The 13013-nt window shown below is 37.2% G+C and overlaps 1 protein-coding gene across 7 annotated transcripts in view; it reads left to right on the top strand.

Moving 5' to 3' along the window:
* LOC149199934 (transcription factor-like protein DPB) overlaps positions 1–13013 on the top strand; it is an 88412-nt gene that overhangs the window by 45291 nt on the left and 30108 nt on the right. For all 7 annotated transcript variants that reach the window (XM_089402565.1, XM_089402564.1, XM_089402561.1 and 4 more), the window contains 4 exons: positions 8299–8361; positions 8516–8662; positions 8906–8974; positions 9301–9399. In XM_089402565.1, coding sequence (XP_089258691.1) covers positions 8299–8361; positions 8516–8662; positions 8906–8974; positions 9301–9399 — 378 coding nt within the window. The remainder of the gene's footprint in view (positions 1–8298; positions 8362–8515; positions 8663–8905; positions 8975–9300; positions 9400–13013) is intronic.

Genomic DNA, 13013 nt, shown 5'->3' with positions numbered 1-13013 from the left:
TGACCCATTCAACATAATCTCTAATTTAAGGGTGGAACTTAAAACCACACCTTATAATCACACTCCAAGACTAGAGATTGAGAAATACAGGAATCAAGAACAGTGGGAGGAGAACACACTTTAGGAAGTAGAAGAGAAAATTCTACCTCCTTCTACCCTCCAGACTCCCACTTCTCAAAGCAAGCAGGAAAAGAGGTCGAGAGAAGAATCATCATCTTCAGCAAAGGGTGCAAAGGAGTTTGTCATTTATCAGAAGAAACAGAAGACTGACTCTAAAGTTACCACTGTTCAGGGTCAAAAAGAGCCCATAATTATCAATCTGGATGATTCACAAGTTTCTATAGGATCAGAGGAAACTGTCCTTAATACTCCATCTTCCTCTTCAGTTTCACAGAATTTATTAGGAATTACACAGTCAGCAGGGGCAAGTGAAAAAGAAGAACCAAACATTTTCACTAATTTTCTTGAAATTAAGCAAAAGAATGAATCTCTGAAGGCCAATGTCTATGCTCAATTCTGGAAGTAGACATCTACTTCACAGCATAGATTGTTGACAACATTTGACAGTGAAAAGGGAAGGATGCAAATGGCATTCTTACAGGCTCAAGTGCCTTTTCCAAAGGCTTCCTTCAGACTATAAGAAAACCATATTTTCTTTTGATGCGAATCAAATACTTCCTATTGACCAAATGGACATGCATAGACAGTCTAGGGAGATGATTTTCTCTACCATGACTAACACTACCATGGCATTGTCAAAGTTGAGAACAACTCTTTCAAATGTGTAGTCACAGTTGAAGATAGAGAAGATATCCTCCTTGGCAAAGGATAACAGGGTCAAATCATTAGAAGATTTAGTGATCAAGATTGGATATGATCCTACTGATGTTAAAGCTGCAGAGGACATCATCAAGAAGAAGAATGCAAACATCACAACACTAAGGAAGCAACTCAAATTACCTTCTATAGAGGATCCTCAAACCAAGGAAATTGAAGAAAGTGAGCAACATAAAAAAGAAATGCTCAAACTAATCATTGAGAAGAATATACAAATAAAGAAGATGGAGGGACAGATAGAAACTTTGTTCAAGGAAAAGGAACAATATACACAAGTGTCCATAGCTCCAATCACAGCTATACCAATCAGAGTGGTAGGGACAACAGGGGAATTGACACCAGTAATAACAGAGTCTACATCAACGACAGGTGATCTAAACAGAGTCCTAGAGGCGCTGTCTCTCCAGAGACAGGAAAATGAAAAGCTTCAAAAGAAATTCAAAAATTTGGAGACGCAAAAGATAAAGAATGATACTCTTTATGTTGAAGAGATGCAGAAGACCCACAAATTGACAAGGAGGATTGAAGAGTTGGAGAATGAGTCACTAATGGCTCAGACCTTGGCCCAAGCCAAGGAAAACATTTGGGCAGATATAAGTCAAGCTATAACTGAAGTTTGGCCCTCCATACAGATTATTTTTGAACAAGAAGAGCTTATTAATAGATGCCAAACAACTATTAAAGAAGTCAGAGCAGCCATTAAAGATAAACCAAATGAAGCTACATATATGGTTAAGGTGCTGAATTCAAAAACCAGGGCCAAATTAGAATAGATTCAGATTGTAGACATGACATAAACCATTCTTGAGATTAAGAAAGTTTTGTAGAAAAATCTCATGACTCAATTGCAGACAAAGTGTCAGATTTTGAAAACTGCTGTCCAGAGGTTTCATTTTAAGTTCAAACCAAAGAGGATTGTCGGGATTAGTGGCACCTAATGACAGATTGATCAGTTTGGAGGAATATTGCCAAAAGCTTTATACAATTGCAAATGATAAAGCTAAATTTGTAGGTATCAAAGGTCATCTTACAGGGAAAGAATTCTTAGAGGCTTTGAACTTTGATTTAATGATCAAGCATGAAATTAAACATATCTTTGTTAATAAGCCTACATTTGAAAAATATATTGAGGTGGATGAAGTCTACAGGAAATTAATTAATCTTTCTATACCAAGTGGAGATAGATGGGATCACTTGTGTGAAATCATTGAGTAACTTTCATCACCAACTGACAGACAACGAGACAACAAGATAGGGCCAACAGCTTAACAGTTTTTGGATTCCTATATTTTTGTACTATGTTTATATTTTGTTAAAGGATCTTTCTAGAAAGTCAATATTTTGTATAAATAACTCTTCCTTCGAGTTATTATAGGTTGAACCCTTGGATGATCTTTTCAAAGCAGAATTGTAATCAAACTGGAGATTTGCTTCGAATTAATGAAAGGATTCTGGATATTCCTCAAATAGTTTGTCTCCTTGTGAGTCTTTATCATGTTTTTATTTCATTATGTTATTCTTCATTTATTTATGTTTTAATGCAGAACCTTGGGTAAGATTAAACTGAATGTCAGTTTATCTGAAATCCCCGGTGAAGTTATAATCAATAATTAGAGATTAGTTTATAGAATTGTTTGTTATTATAAACTCCTCTATATCTATAAATTGTCACACCCATTTTCATAAAATTAAATACATTTTGTTGAGCATGTAAACATTGTTTACTTGTACTGTCTTATAACTAACTAAATACTTAGTAAGTTATAACCCTTTCAACTCTGCTATTCATTCAACTAAAAATCAATTAACTGTTTAGAGACAAACAAACAAGCCTTTCAAACAAACATTGTTAAGGTTTAAGCACCTGTCTTTAACTGTGCATAACATTGTTCATCCAAAAAACCTTAAAACAACAAAACATTTTAGATGCTCTGGCATGATTAATTAACCTAGAATTATCTCAGAGGACAACACTAACAATCCACATAAGTGCTATTCTTAGGTTGCCAAAACTCTCTTTTAGACTTCCATGTATGACAAGCTACGACCATCCATCAACTTGCACTTCTTCTCCACAAAAGACATTGTTATACATCCTCCTTGCAAACTCTACATAGGTTGCAAGTATCTCGGTCCTGTGAGGAAAACACAACTTTAACTCAGAAATCAGACCGCCTTAGGAACCTGCACATTACTTCAGGAAACTCGGCCTTGAACTTCACTTTTTCCGCAACTCCACAATCTTCATCAATTAACCCTTTATGGCCTTTGCTCAACTGCAATATTTGAGCTCGACTCCTTCTTCATCATATAAACCCTACTCAGCCTCATGCACAAAAATTCATTCTTGATCAAAGAATCATGACTAGACTCTCGACCAACTTTCCTTCTTTGTACTAGAACATGAGATAAAAAACAGAACCAAATCGTCCTCTACCTCCTTTCTTGATCAACTCTTGAAATTAGATGTTGCCTTGCTAGTTTGAGCTTGAGAAGAAATGCATTTGTGATGTTTGAAATCTAAGCTATCCTACAAAACATGTCCTCCTGGACAAATTTCTATCTACATATGCTGGAATATTTTTTAAGAAAGTAAACTAATATTGCAATCCTGGTGCATGATACACCAATCATTTTTCTTATGATCCTTCAGAGGTAGAGGTGTTTGTTATATTCCTTCTACTTCCTCGGAGCTTCTTCATCTTCAACCGTTAATGCTTATGATCCTTCCTTCTGATTGTAATTTTTAGGGTTCTTAGGACAATCTGACTTATAGTGTCCATATTCATGACAACCAAAGCACTGAACTTTGGACATGTCTCTATTTTTGTTTTTCTTCTTTTTATCAAATTCTTCCTTGATTTCATTGCATAGGTTTGAGATTCTTCTATTGTACATTGAGCCCATAATTCTTCAAATGATGGAGCTTCTTTTTTGGCACAAATGCTACTTGCAAAACCATCCCACTCTTTAGGTAAGGCATTGACTGCCACTGTAATTAATTCTGAAATTTTCTATAGCTTCATGAAATAAGAAGCTATAGTGTCTTCTTTTGTCATTTTTGATTGATATAGTTGAGTTCTTAGGGCTATCACGACTTCTTGTACTGAGAAAGTATAATTTCACCAAGGTATCATAAACTTCTTTAGATGTAGATAATTATGATAGAAAGTGATAAGGTGGCCTTTAATGGACTCAGAGAGAATTCTTTGGGCCTTAATTTCCCCTTTTTCATATTTTTCATCTCTTGAGCATCCTTCTCATTTGGTATTGGAACTTTCCCTTGAACAAATTTCATGAAATCATTTTCTTTAAGAACTAGGTTGATTCTCTTTTTCAAAGCTTTGAAGTTGGATTCTCCTTAAGTTTATTGCTTTCCTTGCACATAAACGCCATAGGATTAGAAATATATACTTGGAAGTGAGCTGCTACCAAAAGATATCTTCAGTTATGCCTACTACAATTGTGATCTTCTTGAGTTGCTACAATGATGATCTTCTTGTCTCTGCCTTGTAAGAGTGTCTCCTCTTCACCTTAGCTCTGATACCATGTTAGAAAATCAAAGATAATGTAGATTTTCTTACTTGGTAATTACTTGTGAGAGTTAATCTTCTTTCTTTTGTTATTTATTGTTCCTTCTTCATCAAGCAATTACACAAACTATTCTTCCAAGATCACAAAGAAGCAAGAGACACATAAATTTAGGCTTTCAAGCCAGGCCAAAACCCCACAAGGGGGAAAACCCAACAATCCTCTTCTTATTGAATCAAGTCAAAATGAGATATCCAACCCAAGATCAAAGACTCCTTCAAAGGTTCCAAGTCAACCCTCCTTCTAAGTCAAATTCAAATGAAGTCAATCGGGATCAAGATGTAGTCAACCTCTTCTTCAAGATTTCTGTTTAGCTGCAAAATTCAAGACCGGTTGTGTTTATACGCTTCAAGAAAAACTTCAGAGTTTCGGTCCCGTTATAGATTGCAATTAGCTTCAAACTTTGACCCTATTTGAAAACATTAGAGAGCTTCAATTCTATTGCAGACTTCAACTACTTCAAATTACAAGTAGTCTTTGACTTTGGCTATTTCAGATAGTCTCAGATCTTCGCATGATAAGTACACGTTGAAAGGATTCAGTTCGTTTTCTCTCGTAGACTTCTTCTATTCCTTCTATACCTCGACTTCACTTATCCTATTCCGATTTTAGATATCAAACTCCTTGTAACTCACTTGCTTGTCCTCCAAATGAGTTCTACTAGGTGTCTTTAAATCGCTGTCCAAGAGGTGTCCAATAGCCACACATGCTGACTTTCACTGAGAGAGGGCCGACTTGAACCTTTTGATTGTCTTTAAATGACCAAAATAAAAATAAATAAATATTTTTTTGTCTTTTCAAATGTCAAATGACATGATTCAAATACATATTGTTTTGACTCTTCTTGACCTCTAAGGCATGGAGAACATGCTTGATAAAACAATAAAAATAAATTCTTTAATAAATATCTTTCATTATAAAGATCGACACTAGTTACATTCTCCAACAGGGAAAAGCCTAAATGAGCTCTACCACCCTCATTAGTCATCATCCACTACCTCAAGGACATGATGCTTCATCTACAAAGGGGAACTCTTGTATTGTCCCAACCCTAATGAGCTATAAATTGAATCATCATTAAGGGGTATTAAATGCCAAATCTCAAAAAGCAAGCTTGACCTCTTGAGCTATACACCCAAATCAAATCAGATCATAAAGAAGTAAAAGGTGTAATAAAGGGGTGGGAAAAGCATGTTGAGTAAAGGGGTAACTCATACCTCCATGATTTCTCCCTCCTTACATTTATACTCTTAGGATGTTGGACCACCATTACCACACTTAGGATGTTGGACCACCATTACCCGACCACTTGGTTATGGCTCCCTGTTGTGAAGTCATTCCCACTCTGTTGCTACCATTTTTATACACACCTATGGATTGATGGGTTAATTTGGGAATTTTCACTTCCCTTTAGGGGCTGGAAACACCTAGTAGGGTTATCCATTTAACCATCTCTAACATAAAAAGGTAACTTGTCTATAGGATTCGATCTAGTTAGATATTTGAAGGTGAGCTTTATGTGAGGATTATTGTGCCCCCAACGTTAGGTATGGTCCAATATGATGCATCTATGGTTATTATACCTAATGATATTTAATTTTCACTTGATTTGGAAATAGGGTTTTGTCAGATGGTTTCATCACAGCAACAAAGGCCTCTTAAGATGATTGCTCTACTTTCTCAGTAGCATTGCAAACGCTATTTTACCCATACTACAGAGAGAATATGACTTCGTTGATGTAGTGTTGCCTATCCAGAGTAGAGCATTGGGCTACTTGATGACCCCACATGATGTTTGACACTTCAAAGTATCCTTAGATGCTGAAATTCTAAGCCCATGAAGCTTGTTGCTGCAGATATTGATGATGTGCTTAGTGGACCCAGGATGCCCTCAGGTTGGCCTTAACACTGTTTGATGGGCATCACTTGTTTTGGAGCCTGGATGATGATGGTCATCCTTGTGATGATATGGGAGGACTTGCATGCTTCTTTTCATCCTTAACGCTTGAGTGAGTGAGTGCCATGTCACCCCTGTTGCCCTTTGGAGGGTGACGTTTGACACCATGGATATGATGTGTTGGTATGGAGGCATTTTGGAGGCATGCCCATGATCTAGGAGCTACATCTTGGAGTATGGAGCACTCATTAGCCTAGATGACACTTATTTGTGGCATTTAGAGCTCATTTGGAGGATGATGTCATGCTTGAGGAGGTCCTTCTACCACATGTGTGGGCATTTATGGCATTTTTGTTATGTTTTTGATCTATGAGTTTGGTTTGTAACCTCTATCGTGTGCAACACTTGAAGTAAACTTGTCATTAGGGCTTCTTTAGTTGTATTATTGTAGGAATGAGTGGGATAGGTCTCATACAAATAGACCCCCTTCATTTCATTTGGGATCATCACACATTGAATCCTTTTCCTTTCTAAGAGAGTCTGAGCTAGTCTCTTTTGCTATTATGGGCAAGATGTGATCTTTATTGGTGCGACTTTCTTGTGGATGTGATTTTTGCATGGAGACATTGTTCTAGGATTGAAAGAAGTGCATTTTGTGGAGAGTTTTGTAGGTTTATTGTCTTATCGTTGATATTTTGTGTGTTGAATGTTTAAAGTAGGGTTTCTATTATGCTATGATTAAATGCTTAATTATTGTTGAAATCTTGCTTCATTATTACATGTGTACTTGTTCTCTAGGGCCTATAGGGAAACTCTTAGTGTGCAGACCCTATATTTAATTTCTCCCCTCACAAAAATAATAGTTGGGGTTTTAAAAGTGGATGCCCTAGGCATCCCCCCTTACTCCATCATGGTCCTTCCCTTGAAATTTTACCTTAAAGGCTCCATTAAACCCTAGATAGACACTGATCCTTAGTGTGTTGACCATCTATGAATTCAATTAAAATTTATCTCCTTTTTCTCTCTCCTAGTTGGCTAGGGCAGCCACTAGGGTTTCTAGGGCAGCCACTCTCCCTTTTGCTGTTTATGCATACGTAACAGCCATAGAAATAATTTCCCTAGTCTAACTTTAGTCTTTATAGGAAGATCTTGATCCTTGGTTGTTGAATATCATTCTAAGATCTTTTCTTGGGCTGCTATATGACATTGAGTGCCTCATCATTGCGTATCTTCCAAGCCCTAACTTATAGCAGCCTATTTCTTTGTTTAGAGATAGAGTATTTGAACTCCATTATAGAACACCTAGGCCATCTTAGGCCTTTGCCGGTACTCTACCCAACAATGGACCTTTTAGCATATATTTCTAGGTGATTTGGGGAAGCCTCCCATGTGGCCTAATTCCACTAAAGAGAAGGAGAAAGGTTGCTGAGGTGACAGTGGTAACCCTTTCTCTTTTTGCCATAAGATATGGTCCCACCCAATAAGGCTTTGCACTGGGCTTGCTAGATTTTGCGGCAACATGATCTATAGCCTCCTTGTCGGCAAAATGCCTTGGTTGTATGGTTCAATTGATTGAGCTAACCCTTGGGACTTGGCTGAAGGAGGGACTTCTTATAACATTAGAGAATATAATGCTGCTGTGTGTATATGCTAGATCTTTTATACAAATATCCTATCTCTTTCTTGATCCACTACTCATCTTCTAATGCGAATGGTTGTCTTTTGGGTTAAGTGCTTGATATGCTTGTGTTGATACTAATTCTGTTATTCTTTGGAGTAGGTGAGTGAATGCCTTAATCTACTGTGTTTTTTTTTGTTTGAAGACAATAATGCATTCAACAGCTTGGAATTTACTTCACCTTTTTAAGACATTTTCCCTCAAAGTTCGTGTTCTAAGCATGAATGGTTATTCCTATCGAGTAACCAATGGTCTTATTTTGATCATATTGGATAATCTATGTTTGAATTGTCAGGTTGCAGATGAACTTGTAGCTGAATATGCAAATCTGGACAGCACTCTTGTTTCACCGGACCGGGTAGATGCCTTGTTGACATTGCCTTTGCTTTATTTTTGGCACTGGAATAGTTCTTTGGATTGTGGAAAAACTCAAGTTTTGAATTAATTCTGGATAACTTCTAGAGATAGGATGATTTCTTTTCTGAGATAAACTGCTTTTGGGAGCTATGCAGCAACAATATGATGAAAAGAACATTCGGCGAAGGGTTTATGATGCGCTGAATGTACTTATGGCAATGGAGATAATTTCAAAGGAGAAAAAAGAAATCCATTGGAAGGGGTTGCCTAAGACAAGTATAAATGATGTCGAACAGCTTAAGGTCTGTCCTAATTTCTGTAATGGTTCTGTTTTACTTCATTTTATTCATGTAATGCACTTATGGTGATGACATGATAAAGGAGCCAAAAAACATTCAATGGGAATGATAATTTAGTCCAATACTGTATAATGTTTAAGATATGGAGTGTATTGTAGGTTCAGATTTTTTTGTTTTTGTTTTATATTATATCATCATTAATGTGTACTTCAGGGAAAGTATTTAATTATACAAAGATGTATACAGGCTGAGAAATTGCTCTTGAAAAGTAGGATTGAGAAGAAAGCATCTTATTTTCATGAACTCGAAGAACAGGTAAATCTCAATGCTAGGTTATGCTTAGCAGACATTCTCTTTAGTTTGTATGCAGTTAATAAGTTTCTGCTTTAAGCCCTTCGATAAATTGAAATAAGAGGTAAAACTAAGCTTAGGCATAGAGAATTTACATTTTTTTAACTTCATTCACTTTCTTTATTGGTGGCTTCTAACTTCAATGTTTTGCTGTCTTTATTTTCGACTTGTTTTCAAGGAAGATTTGAAATAGAGTCCCTTATTCTTTTTTGAGAAGTGCACTTGGAAATTTTACTGTTTACCCAGCTCTTTCTATTTGGTGATTAATGCTTGGTTATTTTTGGTCAAAGATTATAGGCCTTCAAAATCTGGTGAAACGAAACGAGCATAGATATAGTTCAGGGAATACTCCATCTGGGGGTGTATCGTTACCCTTCATATTGGTCCAGGTATTTTATTGTCTAAATTTGTTTTGCAACAAAGTATTTTGGGCACCCTAATAATTTTGAGAACAGCATATTTTTTTTCCACTTGTATCAGTTGTCTGCTTGATACTCTAAATGCTGAGTGATGCTTTCTCTGCGTCCTCTTTCATTGTATAATAGAAGTGCTTTGTGTGTTTAAGATAATTATGTGGTGAATAAACTCTATAATGTGCATTAAGGTCCCGTGGAGTTATACAGCAAGGGAATACCAAAACATGAAGGTTGTAAGCTTTACTACTTTCCTTGATCTTTCCTATGAAGATTACAATTGGCTGAAACTTGAGATGCATTGTAATCAATTGATGGTTGACAGTGGTCAATGCTGTTTCACGTTAATGCTGTTTTCTCTTATGTCTTTCACCCAACTGTGTAATTAGGCTTGCTATGGCAGTGTATCACTTGTAGCTGTGATTCAAGTGTCAAGGATGTTCCAATTTCGTTTTGCTTCCCCCTTACAGATGTCCCACGCCATGCTTTGGGTATTGAATAATATAAAATTTTTAATTTTTAGGGTGCACAAACATACAATAGAATCTAGAGATGGAGATAAGAAAAGATAAGATGATTTTATTAAGGTCCAATGACAAATGACCATAGAATCATAGTTTTAAAACCAGGTCGGTCCGAATTGGACTCGACCTGGTCGACCGAGCCAAACCGGTTTGAAGGCTGGTCTGTTACCGAACCGGCCAAGCCAGACACCGACTCAGCCTAGTCCGTCATAAACAGGCTGAGCCAGTCCACAGCGGAAAAGTGCCGCAAACTCGGACTTCAAAGGCAATTGTTTTTGGTTTTGTGTTTTCCTCAATGCATCTACCCTCTCCCAAGCCTATAAAAGTGACCTAAACCCCTCACATTTCCTCATAGCTATCTCATTGCATTTGTGTGAACATTTGTGAGGAGTTTGTGAAGAGTTGGAGTTGGTTTTTGGAGCAGCAGTGAGGAGGTTCTTGGGCAATCATTGGAGCAACATTTTGGAGTAGCATTGAGGAGGCTAGAGGTATTTTTTTTTCACTTCTCAAGTCTGCCCTTGTTTTCTTTGTTGCAAATCTGGAAATTGAAAAGAGTAATTTTTCTAAAAGAAATGAACATTGAAGAGTTGTTTTTCTTTTCTTTTCATTTTTAGAGTTGTCCTTTCATTTCTAAATCCAAATATCAGAAAATGGCTTCTAGAATGAAAGATGTTGCTTGGGCATATGTTGAGATGATTGATAATCAAATGTATTGCAAATTTTGTCATAAAAGAATTAAGGGAGGTAGAGGGCATTCACAAGCTGAAACAACACTTGGTTGGTATTAGAGGCCAAATTGTTCCATGTGCAGCATCAGCGAAACTGATTGGGGAAATTAAGGAGGAGTTGCTAGAAAAATTTGAGAAGTATGAAAAAGAAAAAGCTAGGCAAAAAGAAATAGAGGCTGAAATAGGGAGGTAGAGGAGTATAAAACACATGATAGTTGTCAACCCCAATTTTGATTATGAGGGCTCTTCATTTATCCCTTGCACTAACGCATCCAACCCCTCTCGCTATGTTCCTCGCTCTTTGGAGTCTATTCAAGAAAAGGGTAAGGGTAAAATTAAAAAGAACGGTGATATCAAAAGTTATTTCGCAGTCACACCCTCCTCTCCCTCTAATAGTGCATATGGTCCTCAAGCTAATAGAGGTCAAATGTAGCTTACTTTAGATGACCATTGGAAGAAAGAATTGAGAGAAACTGTCTGTGATTACATAGCTAGATTGTGGTATGATGTTGATATCCCCTTCAATGCGTCTCGTTCACCATATTAGGAACCTATGTTTGATGCCATATTTGTTGCTGGAAAGGGCTTCAAAGGCACTACTATGCATGAGTTAAGGGGATCTCTTTTGCAAAAAGAGGTTATGTCCATTGATGAACATATGAAAAAATTTCAAAAGCTCATGGGTTAAAACAGGGTGTACCATCACCATCACATCAGATGGATGGACTGATCAAAGGAACCGTACCATCATACATTTTCTTATCTTTTGCCCACAGAACCATGTATTTTAAATCAGTGGATGCATCTGATAAGGTGAAAGATGCACACTTGTTATTTCAGCGTTTGGATGAGGTTGTTGAACAGGTGGGGGTGGCTAATGTTGTTCAAATCATCACAGATAATGCCTCTAAATATGTTCTTACTAGTAAAATGTTGAGGAAAAACACAAAACCATCTTTTGGACCCCATGTGCTGCACATTGCATAGACCTTGCTTGAGGATATTGGTAAAATAGATTGGAACAAAAACGTTATAGAGCATGCCAAAAGCATAACAAAGTATATCTACAATCACTCATGGAATTTGAACCTGTTGAGGAAAAACATAGTGGGAAAGGATCTTTTTAGGCCTGCCATCACTAGATTTGCAACTCATTTTTTAACATTGCAATCTATGGTTTCCCAACATAGAAACTTGTAGAGGATGTTTTCTAGTGATGAATGGAATGGATGTCAATGGGATCACAAACAAGATGGCAAAGATGTGAGAAAGAAAGTTAATGAAGGCATATTTTGGAAAAAGGCAGCAAAGATTGTGAAGCTTGTTGAGCCACAAGTTACGATGTTTTGGTTGGTGGATGGGGAAAGATTGGCTATGGGTTTCATTTATGAGGTTATGGATCAGGCAAAGGAGCAAATAAAGGCAACATACAAGGATAGAGTGGTTAAGTATGGGCCCATTTGGGAAATGATTGATCAAAGATGGAACAATCAACTCCATTGCCCTATACATGCCGTAGGGTTTTTTCTTGAACCCAAGGTATCATTATAAAGCTCTTTGACTGGGGAGGTTAGAGATTGATTGATTGAGTGCATGGTCCCTAATGAGGGGGCAACTAGGGATACAACGACAAATCACTTCTTTCAGTAGAGCCACAGGTACCTTTGGCAAGAACCTGGCAAGGATTGCAAGGGAAGCAGATGATCCAGGTAAACAATTTCAATTTTCAAATTCTTATTTTGTTAAATTGTTTATATTTTGAAAGTTGGATATAATTTGTTGAGCTAACTCATTACACAACTTTGTTTTTTGCAGCACAATGGTGGGAGGCATTTGGTAGCCATTGTCCTCAATTGCAGAATTTTGCAATCTGTATTTTGAGTCAAACATGCAGTGCTTTTGGGTGTGAGCGCAATTGGTCTGTCTTTGAGATGATTCACATGAAGAAGAGAAATCGTTTGGGACAAAAAATGGTTAAATGATCTAGTCTACGTCTAATACAACCTCCAACTAAGACAACCAATTGTTGAACAAAAAATTTGATATAGATCCCATTGTGTTGGAAGATATTGATCCATCATCAGATTGGTTAGGGGAGAGTCAACCAACATAGTTTGACCCTGATGAGGATATTGGTGTTGATTTGGATTTAGATATGGAGGCATTACAGACTGTTTAGTTAAATGCAGATCCACTAGTACCAGCCCCAAGTCCTCCAGTTGCAGGCACTTCCTCTACTTAGCCACGACGCAAGCACATAACTCGTCTAACTCAACGTGCAACTGTTGCGCCTGCTAGTGCTACTACTTCTACAATTGCAGTTGGAGATCTTGATGAG

This window comes from Pinus tabuliformis, chromosome 2_1 (genome assembly GCF_031772625.1).
Source record: "Pinus tabuliformis cultivar Carrire ecotype Pingquan chromosome 2_1, CPIR1, whole genome shotgun sequence".
NCBI classification, from domain to species: Eukaryota; Viridiplantae; Streptophyta; class Pinopsida; order Pinales; family Pinaceae; genus Pinus; species Pinus tabuliformis.
Note: the sequence above shows the minus strand (reverse complement) of the source record. Positions and strands in the feature narration are given on the sequence as shown.